The sequence below is a fragment of the Dipodomys spectabilis genome, unplaced genomic scaffold (genome assembly GCF_019054845.1).
Source record: "Dipodomys spectabilis isolate Male_0828 unplaced genomic scaffold, ASM1905484v1 ptg000085l, whole genome shotgun sequence".
Taxonomy (NCBI): Eukaryota; Metazoa; Chordata; class Mammalia; order Rodentia; family Heteromyidae; genus Dipodomys; species Dipodomys spectabilis.
Window position 1 is genome coordinate 3,497,107 of NW_024870762.1, and position 24,573 is coordinate 3,521,679.

At 44.2% G+C, this 24,573-nt stretch overlaps 1 protein-coding gene across 1 annotated transcript in view; it reads right to left on the reverse strand.

Annotated features, from left to right (window-relative positions):
- Positions 1-24,573, reverse strand: part of Uhrf1bp1 (UHRF1 binding protein 1) — a 47,557-nt gene that overhangs the window by 20,711 nt on the left and 2,273 nt on the right. The window contains exons 2-10 of the mRNA XM_042683848.1: positions 8,152-8,314; positions 8,014-8,052; positions 7,546-7,637; positions 7,054-7,243; positions 5,040-5,180; positions 4,232-4,402; positions 3,402-3,594; positions 1,077-1,163; positions 189-359 (exon numbers count right to left, since the gene is read on the reverse strand). Of these exons, the coding sequence (XP_042539782.1) occupies positions 189-359; positions 1,077-1,163; positions 3,402-3,594; positions 4,232-4,402; positions 5,040-5,180; positions 7,054-7,243; positions 7,546-7,637; positions 8,014-8,052; positions 8,152-8,314 (1,247 nt within the window). The remainder of the gene's footprint in view (positions 1-188; positions 360-1,076; positions 1,164-3,401; positions 3,595-4,231; positions 4,403-5,039; positions 5,181-7,053; positions 7,244-7,545; positions 7,638-8,013; positions 8,053-8,151; positions 8,315-24,573) is intronic.

A 24,573-nucleotide genomic window follows, 5' to 3' on the forward strand; every position in this document is an offset into this window, starting at 1 on the left:
CCATTGACAGATAATGACAGCTTCCCTCTAACATGACAGCTACCTTTAGAAAAAGTGACATAAATAAGAAAAAATACACCATCACACCATGTAATGATTAGATATGTTATTGTTTTATCTCCATTGTTTCTCAAAGACAAATGGCAAGGGGTTAAGCAACTACAGTCTTGCAGTTTCTTTTAACCCACCTGCCTTCTTCCGGAAGGAAGAATCTACCCCCAGATGCCAGGGTGATTTCAGACCTGTCTCTTCATGCCACTTCTCCATTTTACTCTGAAATTCCATCACCAGCTTCTGGGCCCAGTGGCCTCGGGTTTCCATGGCCTCACAGTGCCGTACCCAATGTTTGCAGCTATCACCTGGGCAACACAGAAGCAAAAAGAATTCAGCTCTAAATCATGGTCCAATGTTCCAATTTTTCCTTCCTGTCAGTACAGTCACAGTTCATTCCCAATCCTACAAGAATTCTCTCTAGGATAAGGAAAAGTTACCCACTGAGCATAACCAAGTTTTTCTGAACTCTACATGTAAATTTTCCCTAAGAATGCTAAAGGCCAGTTGCTGACTGCTGTCATCTTTGACCATGGTCTACTGGAAAGACTGTAAACCTAGTGGAGATAAGAAGCTGGAAGGCAGAATCAAAAGCAACACATTAGCTGAGCTCACACCTGTAATCCTAGCTACTCAGGAGATCTGAGGATCACAGTTCAAAGCTAACCCAGGCAGACAAACTTGAAAGACTCATAACTCCAATTAACCACTAAAAAGGTGGAAGTGGAGCAGAGGCTCACACACTAACTAGCCTTGAACACAAAAGCACACAGGCCCTGAGTTCTAAGCTCCAGGACAGGCACAAAAAAGCAGCACCTTAGGCACTTGTTCCCCACTTCCTCTCATCAATCATCAGTATGAGACCATCCATGTTTCCAGAAGATGTCCTCTTGGATACTCCCAACATCTCTCTGAGCATGCACTGCAATCTCTGACACCTCCTAGTCAGTCAGGGATGAAACCAGGAATCCATCCTTGATATTCTTAGTCATGCTACAACTGAACCCATTCAGATTTCTCCTAACCTGCCCAGTGGAAGGGGTAGTAGTCAAATGCCATCCTGCGGAAAGTAAGCTGCATGGCACCGCCCATGAGTCTATTTGCAGAGACACCTACAAGAGAAAAATATGGGTGAATAGCACTGGAACAAAGAAGCCTAACCACCACCTGAAGGATTTAGGAGTCCTCTGGAGGGACAGCATGAAAGCCCAGTTGGTGATACAATGTAGCTCAAAGGCCATTATGCCAGGTGACTTTCAAAACTTCAGCCCTACTCTTTTGAGTTGCAGTAGTAAACAGACATGCTCTAAAAGATCCCCCTTTTCAAAATTAAAAAAGTAGAAGAGCCGGGCACCAGTGGCTCATGCCTGTAATCCTAGCTACTCAGGAGGCTGAGATCTGAGGATCACCGTTCAAAGCCAGCCAAGGCAGGAAAAGCTGTGAAACTCTTATCTCCAATAAACCACCAGAAAACTAGAAGTGGTCTTGTGGCTCAAGCAGGAGAGTGCTAGCCTTGAGCTGAAGAGCTGAGGGACAATGCTCAGGCCCAGAGTTCAAGCCCCAGGACCAAAAAAAAAAAAAAAAAAAAAAAGAGTACTCCATTGTCTCTATTTTAAATGGCTGACAGGTTTCAAATATTCACAGAGTAAACCACACCAAGGTATGATCAGCTAGGTTATTAGTCTCATATTTAAAAATATCTCATTCAGCCAGGTGCTGGTGGCTCACACCTGTAATTCTAGCTACTCAGGAGGATAAGATTTGAGGATTGCTATTCAAAGCCAGGCTGGACAAAGAAGTCCATGAGACTCTAATCTTCAATTAATCAGCAAAAAGCCTGAAGTGGAACTGTGGTTCAAGTGGAAGAGCGCTAGTCTTGAACAAAACAAGCTCAGGAAAAGTGCTCAGGCCTTGAGTTCAAGTACCAGGGCTGGTGCACATACGAACATACACACACGCACATGCACACACACACACAAAATCTCATCCAAAACTCCCTTAAATTGCACCAAGCAGACTGATTTAATTTAAAAATATTAAGTCAAGCCGGGCGCTGGTGGCTCACGCCTGTAATCCTAGCTACTCAGGAGGCTGAGATCTGAGGATCGCGGTTCAAAGCCAGCCCGGGCAGGAAAGACCGTGAGACTCCTATCTCCAATAAACCAGCAGAAAACCGGAAGTGGCACTGTAGCTCAAGTGGTAGAGCGCTCGCCTTGAGCTGAAGAGCTGAGGGACAGCGCCCAGGCCCAGAGTTCAAGCCCCATGACCGACAAAAAAAAATAAATAAAAATATTAAGTCTCCCTTTCCCACAGTATAACCCCTGTTTTCACTGTATTTGATGCTGGTATAATTTGTAGAGGGGAAGGGAGAAAAATTGTTTAAATAGGGATACAGGTGGACTCATTGCAATAATGAGATGTACAAGACGTTATGTCGAAAAACGAACTTTACAACTCTGGCGGGGGGGGGGGGGGGGGGGGGACGACAAAGGAGGAGGCAACAATTTGATTTGTAACCGCTCTGTGAGGTATTTTCACAATTAAAAAAAAATTAAGTCTACAATCATTCATGTCTTAGCATGAATTACATGGCCTGGATACTTGGAGAAGACTGTGCTGCACATCTCTTATTAACAAGCAATATAACCAAACTCTCATTTATTTGCTCTTAAGACTTCTGAAAGGACAAAAAACAAAAAGAGGGGAGGGGAGGGGAGGGGAGGGGAGGGGAGGGGAGGGGAGGGGAAGGGAGGGGAGGAGAGGAGAGGGAGAAAGGGGAAAGGGAAAGCAAAGGGAACTGAATCAACGTCTTATTAAGAGGCAATTATAGCTAGGCACCCAGTGGCTCATGCCTGTAATCCTAACTACTCAGGAGGCTGAAATCTGAGGATCAAAGTTGGAAGCCAGCCAGTGAGACTCTTACCCATTTAACCAATTGGGGGGGGGGGGGGGGCACACAGAAGCAGAGCTGTGGCTCAAAGCAGTAGTGTTAGCCTTGAGCAAAAGTGCTCAGAGACAATACCCAGACCCTGAGTTCCAGCCCCACAACTGACCAAAAAAAAAAAGGCAATTTTAGGATGGAGTATAGCTCAGTGGCCTAGCACGTGCAAGGCCCTAGGTTCAGTTCCTAGCACTGAAAAAGTATGACAGGTGACCCCTAAAGGCTGAATAATAGCACTGACTCACATCAACCTGTAGCTACCACAGAATGGCTGAGGCCCAAGTAACATCTGTGATAAAATGAAACCAACCCATAGACTCTACAGTGCTCCTAGAAAATAGCCTATCTCGGGCTCTGTCCAAAATTAGAAAATGGTTTGCACTCATCCCAGGCTCATGCCTCGCAGTACCTGGCTCTCGGGATTGGCTGTCATCACAAATATGAAGGTCCAAGCGGGAGATAAGGAGATGATAGGAGGACTCTTTCACGTCAAATTTCTCAAAGTACTGGCTGAGACGGCTGCTGCTGCTGCTACTGTTGCCCTGGCTGCCACCAAATGCCTGGGCCCATGTCTGCTGGGCACTGGGTGCAGGTGGAGTAATCTAAAAGTGATACAGAGAAAAGAAGAAAGTCCGGATATTGAGAGGCTCTCCTTCATGGACTTTCTTTAAGCTTCATCCTGATCTGAGCAAAACCACAGTTTATCAGAATATCCCTTCCCTATCACTCCTGCTTGCCTAGTAGCATAATGCTTTCCCAACTAAATAATCCACACTCCAAAATGCCTAATTGTAATTAGTCTAGTAACTGAATTTTCTTCTCATGTCTGAATTGCCTTTCAAGCTAATCTCCACCAGGAATTAGCTGACTGATGTTAAAATATCTCTTCCAAGTCTTTCCTAAACGCTCTCTTGCAAACTGCACGGAAAGATGCCCCTTCTTGGTGCTCTCAGGGCAATGATCCCCTCTGTTACAGTGCTCATCACACCCCACTCTAACAACTTGCCTATGGTCTATTGTCTGAGACAGTGAAAGTCCCAACAGGATCAAAAGGCTTTTTCTACTTTTCCTCCTCAGTGGCTTAGCCTGTGTAGCTGATGCAACAGTACCCAGGGATCAGAGTAAATGAAATACAAAAGGTTCAAGTCAAATAAAGTGCCAGTCCCACCTATGTTGGTACAAATAAAGTCTGGTCCACTACCTCCCCACCCCCACAAGGGTGTCCACTTTGTGTGTAACCTGGACAGGTTCAGGGGCCAAACTCTTTCTTTGCTGGGCTGCCTTCTCCATGGCTTCACTCAGCGACTCAGCATACTTCATCATAGCCTTGAGCTGTGAGTCAGTCAGTACCCAGAGCAGGTCATCCAGCAGAAACATCAGCTTGGAGGCTATCACATTGCAATCTTTGGTCTGGGGTGGGGAGAAGGAACAGAGAACATGGGGTTTAGCAGCTTGTATCGTTCCAATCCCACAGCGACTGATGTCCAGTTTAGGAGTAGCAAGCACTATAGAATATACAAGTTTAGGCAGGTGCAAGTGGATCATGCCTATAATCCTAGCTACTCAGGAGGCTGACATCTAAAGACTGTGTTCAAAACCAGCCTGAGCAGGAAAGTCTGTGAGGCTCTTATCTCCATTTAACCACCAAAATGCCCAAAATAAAGCTGTGGCTCAAGTGGTAGAGTGCTAGTCTTGAGCACAAAAACTCAAGGATAGAACCTGGGCCCTGAGTTCAAGCCCCAGGACTGGCACACCCACAAAAACAAGAACTCAGGTTTGCTTGACTAACAAAAAGCAGCAATAGTCAACTGCCAGGTGCCCTATGTCAATGTGCCTAAATGTGGGTAAAAATTGTGGTATCCAAAATTTTAAAATCAGGCGTTGGAAATGCCCTCTCACTAACAGCATTATGCAACACTGAATTGCAGGTTCTCCTGTTACTGCTGTCTTTCCAAGTGCCACTAATTCTACAATGAGAGGATAGTACCACCCAGGCTGTCTAGGAAAAGAAATGAGAGGCTTTCATGAGGACAGGGGACAAACTCACTCTTCTCTTGAGAGCTATCTGGATCCTGCCTTGGTTGGTAATAAGCCTCAGTGGGGTGGTGACTGGGTCCTGATCACCATTATCTGTAGCATCTGCTTCAATTCGAAGTGTTTGCCAAGTTATTTCCTTAAATGTTAAAACCTGAAAGAAAAAGTAAAATTTCTTTTTTGTTGTTGGTTGTGAGGCTTGAACTCAAGAGCCTGGGCGCTGTCCCTGAGCCTCTTTGTGATCAAGGCTAGTGCTCTACCATTTGAGCCACAGCTCCACTTCGTTTCTGAGTGGTTAAAGAGTCTCACAAGGACTTTTCTGCCCAGGCTGGCTTCAAACCAAAATACTCAGATCTCAGCCTCCTGAGTAGCTAGGATTACAGGCTTGAGCCACTGGCACCCAGCTAAATATCTGCATACAGAGAATAACATTAACCAAGAGGCAGGAAGTCCAGGAAGTCAGAGACTTCCATCTTCCTAAGTTGGGATCCTAACAACATAAAATAGTAGGTTAGGGGCTGGGAAGGTGGCTCAGTGGTATTGTGCTTGCCTTGCATGCATGAGGCCCTGGGTTCGATTCCCCAGCACCACATAAGCAAAATGAAAAAAAAAGCCGGAAGTGGCCCTGTGGCTCAAGTGGTAGAGCGCTAGCCTTGAGCTGAAGAGCTGAGGGACAGCACCCATGCCCAGAGTTCAGGCCCCACTATCAGACCCCCCCCTCCAAAAAAAGTAGTAGGTCAGAAATCTGTATTCAAGGAAAGGATTTGGTTAAAAGAATTGATGAAAAATAACTTAAAAACACTCACCTTCCCCCCCCCCACTGAGAGCCATCTTAGAACTGTCCTTGCTTCCAACCCTGTTAAATCACCTCCACTCCCCTTCCCCCTGAACAAACACACCAGAGGGTCTTGGAAGAAAGCCTAAGACCAAGGCCATGTCTGCCCTGACCCTCCTGGCAAACACAGATATGTTTGAAACCTTGAAACCCTCTACTCAAGATAAGATTGCTCTCCCACCTGCCTCCATCTCACCCTGTTCCCATCTACCCCATGTGATTTCACTTTTTCTGCCTAATATTTAAAGGGACCCAAGTTGTAAGGGATATGTGCCATTTCCTCTTCAAGGCTGAAGAAGACTGGGTTGCCCTTCCTGAATAAAACTGTTGGACTAGAGGCTGGGAAGGTGGCTCAGTGGTAGAGTGCATGCCTTGCATGCCAGAGGCCCTGGGTTCGACTCCTCAGCACCACATAAGCAAAAAGAAAAAAGCCGGAAGTGGCATTGTGGCTCAAGTGATAGAGCACTAGCCTTGAGCTAAAGAGCTGAGGGATAGCGCCCAGGCCCAGAGTTCAGTCCCCACGACCGGACCCAAAAACTGTTGGACTAGGGCTGGGAAGGTGGCTCAGTGGTAGAGCATTTGCCTTGTATGCATGAGGCCCTGGGTTTGATTCCTCAGCACCACATAAGCAGAAAAAGCCAGAAGTGGCGCTGTGGCTCGAGTGGTAGAGCACTAGCCTTGAGCTGAAGAGCTGAGGGACAGTGCCCAGGCCCAGAGTTCAGGCCCCATGACCAGCCAAAACAAAACAAAAAAAACTTGTTGGACTGATGCATTCACCTTTCTGCCTTTTTATTTTCTTACAGAAAGAACATCTTTTTAAGAATTTCTGAGGCTGGGAAGTTGGCTCAGTAGTAGAGTGCTTGCCTCCAATGCATAAGGCCCTGGGTTCAATTTCTCAGCACCACATAAGCAGAAAAAAGTCGGAAGTGGCACTGTGGCTCAAGTAGTAGGGTGCTAGCCTTGAGCTGAAGAGCTGAGGGATAGCACCCAGGCCCAGAATTCAAGCCCCATGACCAACAACAACAACAAAAAAAGAATTTCTGCTACTTTGGGCAAGACTGATTAGAATATATATATGATAAAGACACACATGAATATTTAACAATAACCCCTCTTCTGTATAACTAATGTAGGCTAATTTTTTTTTAATTCTCCAACTTGATTCTCTCCCTCAAAACACTAAAGCCCTTACCTCTCCTCGGCGGGGATCAGTGATGCGTGTCAGACGAAGGTCACTCTGCTGCCAGCTGGGGTTGACACTATAGCCTTGGAGCTGCCACAGTTCAAAAGAAGCATGGAAGGCCTTGGAGTGAATCTTGATGGTGATGGAATTAACGATGATGAACATCCCCTCCACCACTTTCTCAGCAAAGCCATACTCACTACAACAAATGAGGTAGACCAATGATCAGTCATATGAGACCTTATACAGAATTTACACTAGAAGACATTGGACTAAGATATTGAACATGAGAACTATGAGTGCTTATTCTTCTTTATGTCTCCTTTTGTTGCTTTTTTTTTTGGTCAGTCATGGGGCTTGAACTCTGGGCTTGGGTGCTGTCCCTGTGCTCTTCAGCTCAAGGCAAGTGCTCTACCGCTTGAGCCACAGCACCACTTCCAAAAGTGGTAATAAAAATAAAATTCTTATTTTTAACTAAAAATATGATCTTCAGCAACTGACCTCTGTCCTGAAGCAAGAGCAATGGGTGACTGTCCATTGGGGGGTCGAGGCTCCTCGCACGTCTTCATCTCCACCTCTACCTTATCCAGACACTGGAATGAAAGCCATGCAGAGCTGAGCATACAAAACCCACACACAAAACCCACACATACTGACTATTACCCAACAGTCACCACGAACTGAACTTCTGACTTTACATGTCAGAAGTCCAAGGGAAAACAATTAAATCTAAGAGTCTTAACAGCAAAAACTCAGACTTCTCAGTGCTAATTTCTATTGTAGAGAGAAGTTCTGGAGTAAGACCAAACAACAGTTACTGTGTCAGTATAGCTCTCTGAGCCTAACGAAGCACCTATCACTCCCAAAAAGGTCAACTTGTCATGACTCTTCCCCACCTCCTCTCCTTACTTTTAAAAACACACCCTACTTATCCCCATTTGATTACTTGCTAACAATAAAGGCCATTACCAAGCAAATGGGGTGCGTCTTCAACTTTGTCCACTGAATCTGAAAGAGGAAAGCAAAGGCTCAGTGCTGTGGGAACTGCCCCAAGAAGGTAGGCCTGCCAGCCAAAGACAACAGCATCACTCTGATCCCTATTCTCACCCGGATAGAAGCCCTGTTGCAGTAGACCCTAGTGATGGCTAACCATGTAGGCAGTTCCAGCACATTCTGTAGAACTTCTTCATCCAGCTCCAAATTGGTCAGTTGACCCTCCCCTTTCAGGGTGCTCAAGTTGATTTTGTCCGGGGAAAGATTCTTAGTGAACCTGAAATGAATGATGATGCAAAGCTATTATGTTCGTGGGAATTTGCTAAGAGCATACGATAGTTAGTAACATTTCTAAAATTGGAGAAAAGAAAAAGTTAAAGAACAGCTAGTGGCCATGCTATGTAAGATGTTAGATGTGTTACAAGGTGCTGGTGGTTCACACTTGAAATCCTAGCCACTTAGGAGGGTAAGAATGGATTCTATTTTGATGCCAGCCACAAGCAGAAAAGTTCACAAAACGTATTCCTAATCCATAGTTAGGTGCAGTAGCACATGCCTGTCATCCAGTGCTTCATGGAAGGTTGAGATTGGCAGGATTAAGTTGGGCACTGTTGGCTCACGCCTGTAATCCTAGCTACTCAGTATCGAGGTTTGAAGCCAGACCAGGCAGAAAAATCCCCATGAGACTCTTAGCTCCAATTAACCACCCAAAAACTGGAAATAGAATATTGGGTGCCGATGGCTCATGCCTGTAATCCTAGCTACTCAGGAGGCTGAGATCTGAGCATCACAGTTTAAAGCCAGCCCAGGCAGGAAAAGTCCATGAGACTCTTATCTCCAATAAACGACTCAGAAAACTGGAAGTGGCGATGTGGCTCAAGTGGTAGAGCACCTGCCTTGAGCTGAAGAGCCCAGGGACAGAGCCCAAGCCCAGAGTTCAAGCCTCATGACTGACAAAAAAAAACACAAACCTGGAAATGGAGCTGTGGCTCAAAGTGGTAGAGCACTAGCCTTGAGCAAAAGAACTTAGGGACAGTGCCTAGGCCCTGAGTTCAAGCACTATAATGAGGAGGAGGGAGAAGGAGAGAGGAAGAGGAGGAAGAAGAGGAGGAAGAGGAGGAGGAGGAAGAGAGAGAAAGAAGAAAGGAAGGAGAGAGAGAGAGAGAAAGGGGAGGGAGAAGGAGAAGGAGAGGGAGAAAGAGAGGGAGAAGGCAAAGGAGAGGGAGAGGGGCTGGGAAGGTGGCTCAGTGGTAGAGCGCTTGCCTTGCATGCATGAGGCCCTGGGTTCGATTCCTCAGCACCACATAAGCAAAAAGAAAAAAGCTTTTTCTGCTGGAAGTGGTGCTGTGGCTCAAGTGGTAGAGCACTAGCCGTGAGGGACAGTGCCCAGGCCCCACAACTGGACCCCAAAAAAAAAATTTCAGCTGGGCACTGGTGGCTCACGCCTATAATCCTAGCCTTTCCTACCCGGGCTGGCTTTGAACCACGATCCTCAGATCTCAGCCTCCTGAGTACCTAGGATTACAGGCGTGAGCCACCAGCACTCGGCAAACTTTTGATATTTCTGAATCCCCACATGCAAAACAACTAAATAGATGGGGCTGTGAAGGTGGCTCAATAGTAGAGCGCTTGCCTTGCATGAATGAGGCCCTGGGTTCGATTCCTCAGTACCACATAAGCAAAAAGAAAAAAAGCCAGAAGTGGTGCTGTGGCTCAAGTGGTAGAGCCCTAGCCTTGAGCTGAAGAGCTGAGGGACAGCGCCCAGGCCCAGAGTTCAGGCCCCAAGACTGGACCCAAAAACAAATAAACAAACAAACAACTAAACAGCAACTCAAAAAGTCCATGGGTATATGCATCTGAGTTAAAAAAAAAAAAAAAAAACTGGGGCTGGAAAGGTGGCTCAGTAGTAGAATGCTTGCTTCGCATGTGTAAGGCCCTGGGTTCAATTCCTCAGCACCACATAAGCAGAAAAAGCCGGAAGTGGCGCTGTGGCTCAAGTGGTAGAGCGTTCACCTTGAGCTGAAGAGCTGAGGGACAGCCTCAGGCCCAGAGTTCAAGCCTCATAACCAACCAAAAAAAAAAAAAAAAGGTCCATGGAATCAATTGGCCTGACCCTGTCAAGGCCAACCCCACACAGCACTCAAATCTCAATAAACCTAGGGCTTTACTCATAACATAAATACATATTGAGTGAATCATAACAGTAAGGTAAATTTTAAGGGACAGGAAAGGAGCATCCCTTATAGGACAGACAGGCCACATACAAGCATGATAGGACAAATGTGCTTCTCATTGCAGCTTGTCTGCCTATATTGTGTGGACTCAAGAGGAAGTGTAGTGCTAAGTAGTCAAACATGTTCATAAGATTTTATAAACTGTGAGCTGAAATCAAGCAGTTCATGGAGATGAAGGGAAAATCTATCAGGGAACTCAGTGATAGCAATTGTGTGACCTAGCACTCACAGTGAACATTACCAAGTACCTCTCAGAGCTGAAAGTCCAGCTTCTTAAGACCATTGGTTTCAAATGTGAAATCATTTACAACTAAATTAAGGCTAGTAAAGCACAACTCAAAGGAAACGTATTATTGTGCATTTCTCCACTCTGGAAGGTCAAAAGCCTTCTAGGACACTTGAATGTACTGGTGCAAAACAAATTTAATGAAAGACTCAAGGACATGAAAAGTAAACAAATGGAACTGAACATCTTTGCTACACCACTGAATGTGGAACCAGATGACACACCTGATAAGTACAACAAAAAATCATCCATCTGCAAAGCTATGATGAGCTGAAACCTAGGTAAAATAACTTCCCACTGCCTGAGTTCTGTAAACATTACTTAAGCAATGATGATTTTCTCACTGTGGGGAGACATGCACTAAAATACTGATCTGTGTCCCGAACAACTTCCTGCTGCAAGCAGTTCTTTTCAAAACTTATCATCCCCAAAAGTTGACTATGCTTTAGACTGACACAAACCTAGAAAGCAGATCCAAGTAGTAACATGGTCAATACTAGCTAATGCTACTCACCTTACAAAAAAGAACAGCTCTAGCCAAAACACTAGGTAAAAGATAATTAAATGTTTGACCAAATATAGCAGGTTAGTCTTTAACTTGTGTGTGTGTGTGTGTGTGTGTGTGTGTGTGTGCGCGCGCGCGCGTTTATGCCAGTACTCAGGGCCTCATGCTCACTTAGCTTTTCCACTCTACCACTTCAGCTGGTGCTCTTCCACTTGAGCCACAACTCTAGTTATGGTTTTTGCTCCTTCATTAGAGATGAGAGCCTCTAGGTTAGGCACCAGTGTCTCACACCTGTAATCCTAGCTAGCTACTCAGGAAGCTGAGACTAAGGATCATGGCCCAAAGCCAGTCCAGGCAGGAAAGTCTATGAGACTTTCAGCTTCAATTAAGCACCAAAAAAGCGCAAGTGGTAGAGTGATAGCCTTGAGCACAAAGTTCAGGGGCAGTGTCTAGGCCCTGAGTTCAAGCCCCAGCCACAGGACTGCACACACAAAGTCTCCTAGATTTATCTGCCTAGGCTAGCTTTGAACCTCAAACCACAGATCTCAGCCTCCTGAGTAGCAAGGATTACAGACATGAGTCACTGGTTCCCATGTAAATTTTGTATAGCCTGTGAAGATGTTATCCAAACGACTGTTGGCGGAAAAAAGTTTCCCATTTATACTCTAAGGACTGATAGTAATACATGATGACTCCTACAAGCTGTTTCCTTGAACAATAGTGACTGTACCATTTGACAATGGGAATAAGTTCTGAAAAATGCATTAGGCAATTTTGTCACGATGAAAACAAACATCTGTGTATATGTACTCAAACCTGGATAATATAGCCTACTACACATGGAGGCTGTATGGTACATATGTTCCATCAGTTAGTTTGGCCTATCACCACCAACCAAAGTATCATTATGTACTATTTAACTATACACTTTTTCACTTATCAATTTACTTTTAGGATTCAACAAAAAATAAACAACAGGGGCTGGGAAGGTGGCTCAGTGGTAGAGCGCTTGCCTTGCAAGCCTGAGGCCCTGGGTTCGATTCCTCAGCACCATATAAGCAAAAAAGAAAAAAGCCGGAAAGTGGTGCTGTGGCTCAAGTGGTAGAGTGCTAGCCTTGAGCTGAAGAGCTGAGGGACAGCGCCCAGGCCCAGAGTTCAGGCCCCACAACCGGACCCAAAAAAAAAATAAATAAATAAACAACAAATTATTAGCTTCTCAAAAGAGCAGTATGAATGCCTTAATTGGGTTGGGCACTGAAAGCTCATACCTATAATCCTAGATTTCAGTTCGAAGCCAGGCCAGGCAGCAAAGTCCTTGAGATTCCCCTCCCTCACCCCACCCCCAGTCCTGGGGCTTAAACTCAGAGCCTGGGCACCGTCCCTGAGCTTCTTTTACTCATGGCTAGCACACTACCAATTGAGACATAACACCACTTCCAGCTTTTTCTGTGTATGTGGTACTGAGGAATTGAACCCAAGGCTTTACGAATGATAGGCAAGCACTCTACCATTAAGCCACACACCCAGCCTCCATGAAACTCTTATCTCCAATTGATCACCAAAAAAAAAAAATACAGGCTGGGAATGTGGCTCAGTGGTAGTGTGCTTGACTAGCATGTATGAAGCCCTGGGTTTGATTCCTGAGCTGGTGACTCACACCTATAATCCTACCTACTCAGGAGGCTGAAATCTGAGGATCATGATTCAAAGCTAGCACAGGCAGGAAAGTCTGTGAGACTTTTACCTCCAATAAACCACCAGAAAAGTGGAGGTGGTGCTGTGGCTCAAGGGGTAGAGCATTAGCCTTAAGCTGAAGAGCTGAGGGACAGCGCCCAGGCCCAGAGTTCAAGCTCCCTGATGAACCACAAAAAAATAAAAAATAAAATAAAAAGTGGAAGTGAAGGTGTGGCTCAAGCAGTAGAGTGCTAGCCTTCAACATAAAAGCTCAGGGACAGTGGCCCATGACCTTAAGATTCAACCCCAACACCAACCAACACAAACACACAAACACACACACACACACACACACACACACACACACACACACTTTTTTTTTTTTTTTGTCGGTCATGGGTCTTGAACTCTGGGCCTGGGTGCTGTCCCTCAGCTCTTCAGCTCAAGGCTAGCACCCTACCACTTGAGCCACAGCGCCACTTCCGGCTTTTTCTGCTTATGTGGTGCTGAGGAATCAAACCCAGAGCCTCACGCATGGGAGGCAAGCAAGCACTCTACTACTGAGCCAACTTCCCAGCCCCCACACACCCTTAATTGGAGCTGTAGTGGTAGAAACTTTCCTAGTATATATTAGGCACTAGGATTAATACCCAGCACACCTAACTGTCCTCCCCCCAAAATTCCTGATTTTTCTTGTACTTTTCTGCAATAACAAGTAGCTTTGAAAGGTGATCCACAGAGCTAGTTGTTATGGTGGAGCTTTGCTGACCAAGGAAATTACTACTTCAACAATTAGGAAGCAAAAATTCAGTTCTTTTGTTATTGTAACAGGGAACAAAAGCTCAAGCTTTCTGCTTGTTAAGAGTGTAACTAGGGCTGGGAATGTGGCTTAGTGGTAGAGTGCTTGCCTAGCATGCATAAAGTCCTGAGTTCAATTCCTCATCACCACATAAACAGAAAAAGCCAGAAGAAGCAGCTGGGCACCGATGGCTCACACCTGTAATCCTAGCTACTCAGGAGGCTGAGATCTGAGGATCATGGTTCAAAGCCAGCCCAGGCAGCAAAGTTCGTGAGACTCTTATCTTCAATAAACCACTAGAAAATCGGAAGTGGCTCTGTGGCTCAAGTGGTAGAGCACTTGCCTTAAGCGGAAGAGCTGAGGGACAGTGCTCAGGCCCAGAGTTCAAGCCCCACAAATGACAAAAAAAAAAAAAGAAAAAAGAAAAAGCCAGAAGTGTTGCTGTGGCTCAAGTGGTAAGAGGGCTAGCCTTGAGCAAAAAGAAGCTCAGGGACAGTGCTCAGTCCCTGAGTTCAAGCCCTAGCACTGTCAAAAAAAAAAAAAAGAGAGAGAGAGAGAAATAAAGAAAGGACAAAAAAGAAAAAAAGAGTATAACTAGATTCAATTTCAGCAATGTGATTATGAAACCAACTGGACCAAGTTATCTCTGATAACCAGTCTTATTTTCCCAAGTAGCCAATGGAATTTGAATTTTTTTTTCTTTTATCAGTACCAAGGTCTCAAAGGCCTGAACTCAGTGTCTCCAGTTTGCTCATCTTCTTTGCTAGGCTGGTGCTCAGCCACTGAGTCATGCCTCCAGCCTGGAATTTAATTCCTAAGAAGAATTGCATCGTAGACCTCCTCCTCTTTTCCATATTCCATAAGCCCTGTACAAACTATTCACCATTTGTGCTCCGAATAGATGATGATATTATTCATAGTTCAAGAGTGGCTAAAAAGGCTAATGGCAGCCTTATATTTATTCCACTTCAAGTATGTGGGAAAACATTTTTTGGCCATCTGTTACTATTATGGAATATAGATGCTAAAATGAAATCGAGTTGGAAAAACAGATTTATCAAAGTTTCATCACTGCCAAAGGATTGCAATCTGCCAAAGAGACAACAGAGAAAGGCTCTCAGACATCTTTGTGAAAATGTACCACCATGTCAGGATGTGAGAACTTTTTTTTTTTTGCCAGTCCTGGGGCTTGAACTCAGGGCCTGAGCACTGTCCCTGAACTTCTTTTACTCAAAGCTAGCACTCTACCACTTGAGCCACAGAGCCACTTATGGCTTTCTGTTTATGTGGTACTGAGGAATTGAACTCAGGGCTTTATGCATGCTAGGCAAGCACTCTACCATTAAGCTGTATTCCCAGTCCAGGATGTGAGAATTCTTAGATTTGCAGATCCTCAGAATTTCAGGACCAGAAAAGATATTAGATAATTATTATCTCAAATTTATAATTTGCAAATGAGGAAACAAGTGGCCAGAAGTTAAATGGTTTGCTCAAGAGAGTCATAGCTAGCCAGTAGGAAGTCAAGACTACGTAAATAGCAGAAATGAAACTTAACTAGTATTCATTCAACATTCCCACCACCCTATCCTTTATACTTCAGAATCTTTAGTCAGTAATATTGTAAGCTCTAATAGTCGGTCAGCTTCAGATCCCACAGAAATAGAACTCTCAAAGGAGAATCAAAAAGACCCACAAATAGATGCTGCTCCCTTCACAAGCCTTTGCACTGAGAAGGTAATCACAGCCCAGATCTCAGCTTCCAAGCTTCCTACAACCATCAGTGTCAAAGTATTTTCACTGCTCAGTCACACACCATAGGCTTATCTTCAAGAGAAGACAACACAACTCCAAAACAAATCACTAATACAGAGGAATTTCCTGCATCATCTCAGTAAAACAAAGGATCACTCTTGTAGCCAGCACTGCTCCAATCCAATCTGGTGGAATTCTTCATTCAGATTTTATGGGGTTTTTTTAGGAGAAAATTCTTCCTACATTTGTTTACAATGTTATGTGTTTAAATTGTTATCTGAGATGCACTTTATATACAGTGATTCATTTCCAAACTTCTATTTATGACAAGATCACACTGTCCTTATTACTTTGTGTGTGTGTGTGTGTGTGTGTGTGTGTGTGTGTGTGTGTGCGCGCGCGCGCGCGCGCGCAAGTCCTTATTACTTTGTGTGTGTGTGTGTGTGTGTGTGTGCGCGCGCGCAAGTCCTGGGGCTTGAACTCAGGGTCTGAGCACTGTCCCTGAGCTTCTCTTGCTCAAGGCTAGCACTCTACCGCTTGAGCCACAGTGCCATTTCTGGCTTTTTCTGTTTATGTGGTACTGAGGAATTGAACCAGGCTTCACACATGCTAGGCAAGCTCTCTACCACTAAGCCACACTCCCAGCCAGGTTAAAACATCTTAAGCCAGGATAAGCAAGGCATGCTTATAGTCCCAGCTGTTTAGAAGGTGAAGCACAAAAACTGCTTGCTTGAGCCAGGAATTTTTAACACCAGCTGGGCAAAACATTGAGACCCAAATAGATTATTGAAAGGGAAAAAGGAAGGAATGGACAAGGAAAAAAATGCAAGGAGCTATAAATTTCCAAGTGATCATTTTATTTGGTACACTCTACAATTTTTTTTTCCAGTCATGGGGCTTGAACTCTGAGCCTGGGCACTGTCCCTGAGCTCTTCAACTCAAGGCAAGTGCTCTACCATTTGAGCCACAGCGCCACTTCAGGTTTTCAAGTAGTTAATTGGAGATAAGAGTCTCATGGACTTACCTGCCTGGGCTGGCTTTGAACTTTGATTCTCAGACCTCAGCCTCCTGAGTCACTAAGATTAAGATGTGAGCCACCAGTGCCTGGCCACCCTAGAAATTTTATATGTTCTAGTTTCAATATCAATCACTTAGGACTATATTCATTATTTTTTAATTGGTCATGAAGCTTCAACTTGGGCCAGGGAGCTGTCCCTGAGCTCTTTTGCTCAAGGCTATCACTCTACCATTTTGAGCCACAGCGCCAACTTCCAGCTTCCCGGTGGTTAATTGGAGATAAGAGTCTCCCGGATTTTCCTGCTTGGGCTGGCTTTGAACTATGATCCTCAGATCTCAAACTCCTGAATAGCTAGGATTACAGGCATGAGCCACCAACACCAAGCATCAATTTTTTTCTTTTCATTACTTTTCAGATAGCATTTTGTGGTTTTGCTCAGGGCCAACCTCTGACTACAAATTCTTCTACCTATAACCTCCCATGTTGAAATGGGGTATCAGTAACTTTTTGCCCAGGCTGGCCTCAAATCACAATCTTCCCAACTACCTATGGCATGAAGTGGTATCTCATCACAGCGTTGATTTGCATTCATTGCTTTAATGGCTACTTTTTCTTTTACAATTACTTCATTCTAAATCAAATGCTATTTTCCCACAACACACACACACGTACACACACACACACCATCACCCAATATTGTGCCAAATCAATAAAATGAGGATTCTTCACTGATTCCCATTCCTTAATTCTCCACAGTAACCCTGTAACCCTCATCTAAGCCTAGAGCCTTACTAAAAGCCTGATCTATTTGGCAAAGGCCCTAACATTCTGTTTGATCAGGAGTCAGGCCTGTAAGATCTATATTATGGACTTTCACAACTCCCCTCTCCCTCCCCCATTCACCTAACTAGATACTCTCTTACTGACCAGTCTACAAGAAGGATTTGGTGCACGCCTCAGCAACAGTAACTCACAGCTGCCTGCTGCCCTTTGGCCTTTCTTGATCTCTGACCAGACCCCCAATAGCCAGGCTTTTTGCTGGTTCATTGGAGATGTAGTCTTTCATACTTTTTTGCCTGGGCCAGCTTCAAACCTTGAAGCCCCTGACTTAGCTAGAATTACAAGTATGAGTCACTAGAACCTAGCTAAGGGACAATTGTTTCTGTGGGGTTATTCTGAGTACTGAAACACATCAGCATCCCTGCCCCCGCCACACACACACACATACACATCAAACACTGGTCACACTCCTCAATCACTATGACAAACAAAAATAGTTCTTGCTGAGATCTTACTCCAGGAGAGTATCCTTCCTCTTTCACTCCTTCAGACTTCCCAAACAACCCACAAAGACTCAGAATCCATCATATGTAGCTAATTCACTGTGGGTTTTGTGGGCTAGCTCAGAAAACCAGTCAACATTATAACCCTGTTTGTACTGGATCACACACTCCAAATATAAAATTTAAGAATAAATTTTGGGAACAAAATACTTCCATTCAGTTAGACTTAAATACACTGATATCTAGCCACCAATGTTCTCTATAATTTTTTATATTATGGGTTGGCATCCAAACTTACATATAACCAATGCACTATATAAAAACTAAGCATACGTGTAAAATGATTACTAAAGTAGGCAAATAAACACAATCCAATAAATATATTCAGTCCTTAATTTTATGGCAAGTAGGTACAAACTACATACAACATGCATGGTAACATGCAATATTTTATTTAATTCTCCCTTAACTATAGAACCTGTTGTTGGAAACAACTGAACTTGCCCTGAGCACAGAGATAGAAACCCCCTTAATATACTGCCTGAATTAGATTTCCTTGCCCATCTGCCTCCAATTCCCCAAGTCTGTTTCCTGATTTCTAGTCATGTACTCTCAAGGTGGATATAGTGTCTCATGCCTATATGTCCACTGATGTAGAGGCTGAAGCAGAAGGATTGTGTTTGTGGCCAGCCTGTGATACATAATGAAATTTTGTCTCATAAAAACCCAGGGGGGGCTGGGAAGATGGCTCAGTGGTAGAGCGCTTGTCTTGCATGCATGAGGCCCTGGGTTCGATTCCCCAGCACCACATAAGAAAAAAAAAAAAAGCCCGAAGTGGCGCTGTAGCTCAAGTGGTAGAGCGCTAGCCTTGAGCTGAAGAGCTGAGGGATAGTGCCCAGGCCCAGAGTTCAGACCCCACGAACGGACCCAAAAAAAAAAAAAAAAACAACAAAAACAGGGTTGCCGGGTGCCAGTGGCTCATGCCTGTAATCCTAGCTACTCAGGAGGCTGAGATCTGAGGATTTCAGTTCAAAGCCATCCCGGGCAGTTAAGTCCCTGAGACTCTTTTTTTTTTTTTTTGCCAGTTGTGGGGCCTGAACTCTGAGCCTGGGCGCTGTCCCTCAGCTCTTCAGCTCAAGGCTAGCACCCTACCCCTTGAGCCACAGCGCCACTTCCGGCTTGTTCTGCTTATGTGTTGCTGAGGAATGGAACCCAGGGCCTCATGCATGCAAGGCAAGCACTCTACCACTAAGCCACCTTCCTAGCTCTTCCCTGAGACTCTTATCTCCAATAAACCACTAGAAAACCAGAAGTGGCGCTGTGGCTCAAGCGGTAGAGGGCTGGCCATGAGCTGAAGAGCGCAAGGACAGCGCCCAAGCCCAGAGTCCAAGTCCCAAAATCGACCAAAAATAAATAAATAAAACAACCCAGGGTTTAGGGAAGGGAGGAGTGGCAAAATAGGACTGGAAATACAGGTTACTGGTAGGGTGCTTGCCTACCCAACACCACACAAGAAAAGCAAGATATAAAGCTGAATGTTATAGACCACACCTGTAGTCCAAGCACTCAGTATAACTTGAGCCCATGAGTTCAATAACAGCCTGAGAAATAGAGTGAGGCCCTGTATTTAAGGAGAAAAAAAGTCCAACATAAAAGCCTACATGTACAGTTCTATTTATATAAAACACAAAAATAGGCCAGTGGTTTCACTCTGATGGAGGAAATGACAGGAAGGAAGCACTGATGGGCTTCTTGAGTGCTGAGAATATTCTGCTTCTTCAGGGGTTTTTGGTGCCAGTGGGTGCTATGTGCATTTTGAAATCATCAGTAGATGAGAAGCAGTACAGTGACCAAAGAGTAGAGCCCTGGGATCTGAGTGCCAGCATTAGAATCTCAGTTCTATCACCTGCTAGTTATGATTGGGCAAGTAAGCCTTTCTGTGCCTCAATTCTTTACCTATAAAATGAGCTTAATGTCTACCTCATAGTGTTATGATGAGGATTAAGTTCTCACAGACTTGCAAATGCTTATTAGTACAGATGTCTATTATTAAATATTTGCTATGTAAATAAAATCCTTTATTCATTTGTGTGTGTGTGTGTGCGTACTCATACTGGAGCTTGAACTCAGGACTTGGATGCTGTCCCTTAGCTTTTTCACTCAAAGTTGGCTTTCCACTACTTTCCACTTGAGCCACAGATCCACTTCTGGCTTTTTTTGTGGCTGATTAGAGATACTAGTCTCGTGGACTTTCCTGCACAGGCTGGCTTTGAATTGTGATAATCAGATATTAACTTCCAAGAGTAGTTAGGATTACAGGCATGAGTCACCAATTGCTGGAAAAAGCACTTTATTCTAAAGCAACACAAGAAAATAAGAGAAACAGGGTTGGGAATGTGGCTTAGTGGTAGAGTGCTTGCCTAGCATGCATGAAGCCCTGGGTTTGATTCCTCAATTCCACATATGCAGAAAGAGCCAGAAGTGGCGCTATGGCTCAAGTGGTAGAGTGCTAGCCTCGAGAAAAACAGCTCAGGGACAGTGCCCAGTCCCTGAGTTCAAGCCCCAGAATTGGTACCAAAAGAAAAGAAGGCATTTATTATTTGACTAGTTATTAGAAAATGCAAAGTAATTAGCTGAGAGATTACAGTGACATAACTAGTCTAGTGTCAAAGAACATGACCTACAATTTGAGAGTGGCCTGCAAGCCTTCACTAAAGAGATTGGGCAAGTAGACAGCCTCTATGAAGCTAGAACTAGGTATCGTCCAATGGGAACAGCCTCCAGCTCTTCAGCACTCTGCAGCACTCTAAGCAGTAAGGAGAGTGGGGCTTGCATCAGAACCTGAAGAAGCTGAACTCAATAAGACTCATTCATCAAAAGGAATTCTTAAAACCTATGCCTCTAATTACACCTAATACTGACATTTTCTAAATACCTACATCAAGTCTATCTGCCATGACTTTTTCACTCAGTCATTTAGAGTAAATAATTAAGACTTCCAATGGGGGCTGGGAAGGTGGCTCAGTGGTAGAGTGCTTGCCTTGCATGCCTGAGTCCCTGGGTTCAATTCCTCAGCACCACATAAGCAAAAAGAAAAAAGCCGGAAGTGGCGCTATGGCTCAAGTGGTAGAGCACTAGCCTTGAGCTGAAGAGCTGAGGGACAGCGCCCAGGCCCAGAGTTCAGGCCCCACGACCGGACCCAAAAAAAACAAAACAAAAACAAAAAAAAGACTTCCAATGGGTTTCTAAACAGGCCAGTCAGCTTTCTGTCATTCATGCTGTGAAAGTGTCCATACCTCCCCTAGTCATGTTATAGCTACTCTTATTAAATAGCTATTTCAATGTCATATACTGTAGGAAATACTGTACCCTAATCCTCTAAAAAAATCTGCTAGCAGCCAAGTGCTGGTGGCTATAATCCAAGCTACTCAGGAGACTGAGCTCTAATGATCTCAGTTCAAAGTCAGCCCATCCATGAAACTCTTATCTCTGATTAACCACCAGAAAAATGAAAGTGGCACTGTGGCTCAAGTGGCAGATGCTTGCCACCTGAAGAGCACAGGGACAGCGCCCACACCCAGAGTTCAAGCCCCACAACAACAACAACAACAAAAAAGCCAGCTCAGGAAAGGCCATGAGACTCTTACTTATCTCCAATAACCACCAGAAAACCAGAAGTGGCACTGTGGCTCAAATGGTAGAGCGCTTGCCTTGAGCTGATAGAGCTCAGGGACAGTGCCCAGGCCCAGAGTTCAGGCCTCATGACCCATTAAAAAACAACAACAAAAAAAAAAAAAACCTGCTAGCTATGAATTTTTCTTCTTTATTCTTATCTTTTACAGATAAGAAAAGGAAGGCTCAGAACCGCTACCCTGATTCTTAGTGGCAGAGCTAGACAGTGAATCTGGTTTCTACGGCTCCAAAGTTCATGCTCTTTTCATTAGCCATAATCCCTTGAGTTACTTCACAATTGATCATATGTCTTACTTGTACAATGAAAGGTGATCTCAAACAAGAACTTAATTTACTGAAAAATCAATTGCGTTTATCCACCTATTTATTTAGACAGGGTCTCATTATACAACTCACTTGGTAGCCCAGGCTGGCCTCAAATTCATGATCCTCCTGCCTTAGATTCCCAAGCGCTAGGATTACAGGCATGTACTACTAAGCCTGACTAATTTGGGCTATTTGGGCTATTTTTTAAATGAATAATTACTTTGTGTTTTTTTTTTTTTTTTGTCAGTCGTGGGGCTTGAACTCTGGGCCTGGGCGCTGTCCCTCAGCTCTTCAGCTCAAGGTGAGCGCTCTACCACTTGAGCTACAGCGCCACTTCCCGGTTTTCTGGTGGTTTATTGGAGATAGGAGTCTCATGGTCTTTCTTGCCCGGGCTGGCTTTGAACCGCGATCCTCAGATCTCAGCCTCCTGAGTAGCTAGGATTACAGGCGTGAGCCACCAGCGCCCAGCTCTACTTTGTGTTTTTAGAGAAAGTTCTCAGGTCTAAATGAATACCGTGCGTTAAAGTTATGTGTATTGATCAGCAGTCATCAAAGCAATGGGCTGAAGCATTTAAAAGACATTCATAGCCCAGCACTGGTAGCTCACGCCTGTAATCCTAGCTACTCAGGAGGCTGAGATCTGAGGATCACAGTTCAAAGCCAGCCTGGGCAGTAAAGTCCATGAAACTCTTATCTCCAATAAAACCACCAGAAAACCAGACTCAAGTGTAGAGTGCTAGCCTTGAGCTGAAGAGCTCAGGGACAGTGCCCAGGCCCAGAGTTCAAGTGCCATGACTGACAAAAAAAAAAAAAGACATTTATATTTTCCCTGCTGTACTCTCAAGTGCCCAGGTCAGAGCCTGGCCTAGCATAGGCATTTAAGGAAATATCAAATACCAGTATCTCACATCTGTAATTCTACCTACTCAGGAGACTGAGGCCTAAAGGACTAAGGCTAAAGCCAGTTCAAGCAGCAAAGTTCAAGAAACTGTCTTCAGGGCTGGGAAGTTGGCTCAGTGGTAGAGCGCTTGCCTTGCATGCATGAGGCCCTGGGTTCCATTCCTCAGCACCACATAAGCAGGAAAAAAAAAAAAGCTGGAAGTGGCACTGTGTCTCAAGTAGTAGAGTACTAAGCCTTGAGCTGAAGAGCTGAGGGACAGCGCCCAGGCCTAGAGTTCAGGCCCCACGACCGGACGCAAAAAAAAAAAAAAAAAGAAAGCTAAGGGAGGGAAAGCAGGAGGTCAAGTTCAAGATCCAGTATCAGCAAAAAAGAGAGAAAAAAAGAAAACATTTTGAGTAACATTTCCCTAAAATTCTGCTTACCATGGTATCTTGCCAATAAGAAAGAAGCATTTCAACAAGACACTGGATTATCTGAAACCTCATATCACAAATAGATGTAACTGGGAGTCACTGGAAGATTCTCTGAAAGACATTCTCCTCAGGGTAAAATGGCATTGTCATCACAAACTAATAATTATCAAACACCTATTTATTTAACATCGGGTCTCATAGAAGAACCTTCTTTTCCCCTTCCTCATTAAGGTTAGCAAGCTAGAACCTCTGTGGTAGAAAGGACACTTACACACAAATGATATATATGTGGTTAGTGTATATGTATGTTGCAAAAGACAGACACACAAATGTCATACAATTAGGCAGCTTTTCCAAACTTAACATGAAGGCCTCAGAAGTTTGGCCTTTCTAACCATATTTACATCCTATGAGCTCATCCTTGAGCCCTGAAACTTCAGCTACAATAGAACCTTTCCTCTTCTTCTTCTGTCCTTAGCTCAACATCCAAGAAAAATCCCTCAATGTCTATCAAACTAACTTCATCTAAAAAGTAAGCTTTTAGCTCATATCCTAGTAAGCCCCCCCAAAAAATCACACACACACACACACACACACACTATTCAGGCTTGTATCAAATTATACCCAAAAAATATAAAAAGCCATGTTCTCTTGAGAACTTATTACGTTCTTGGCACAGTGCTAAGTCCTTACATACATTAATTCATTTAACCTTCACAATAACCTTTGTTGTTATTACTAGTTTGTTTTGGGACAAGTTCTAACCACGTAGCCTGGCCTGAAACTCTGTATCCTCTTGCCTTAGCCAGGGATTATAAGCACGGTATGCACAACCATGCCAACCTACAATAACCTTTACAGTAGATGGTATTATTGTTCTCCTTCTAGAGTAAAAGAGAAAAAAAAGTGGTGCTGTGGCTTAAGTGGTAGAGTGCTATCCTTGATTACAAAGAGGCTTACAAAGAGGGACAGCACCATGTCCTGAGTCCAAGCCCCATAACCAACCAAAACAAAACAAAACAAGATTGAATACTGTTGAGACAGACTATTTCCCACTGTGAAAACAGAGTAAGAAAACATGTTACTTCTTAAGAAGTAGGATGGTTGCGGGGGTGAAATTGATGAGAATATAGCACAAACGTGTACGGAGATATAATGATGATATCTACTGTCATAGCTGATATAAGCAAGAAAAAAAAAGGTAATTTTGGGCTGGAAATGTGGCTCAGTAGTAGAGTGCTTTTCCAGCACAGATGAACCTCTGGGTTCCACATCTTAGTACCACAAAAACAGAAAAGGCCAAAAGTGGTACTGCGGCTAGCCTTGAGAAAAAAAAAGAAGGGACAGTGCCCAGGACCTGAGTTTAAGCCCCAGGACTGAAAAAAAAAAAAAAAGGGAAAAATCCTAGAATCTTAGATCAATGTTATAAAAATGAGATCATTTCTAGCCCAGTGCCAGTGGCTTATGCCTGTAATCCTAGATATTCAAGAGGCTGAGATATGAGGATCTCAGTTTGAAGCCTGATGTGTCAGGAAAGTTTATAAGACTCATATCTCCAACTAACTACCAAAACATCAGAAGTAAAACTGTGGCTCAAATGGTGGAGTACTAGCTTTGAGAAAAAAAAAAAAAAAACTCAGGAATAGGGCCCAGGCTCAGTTCAAGCCCTAGG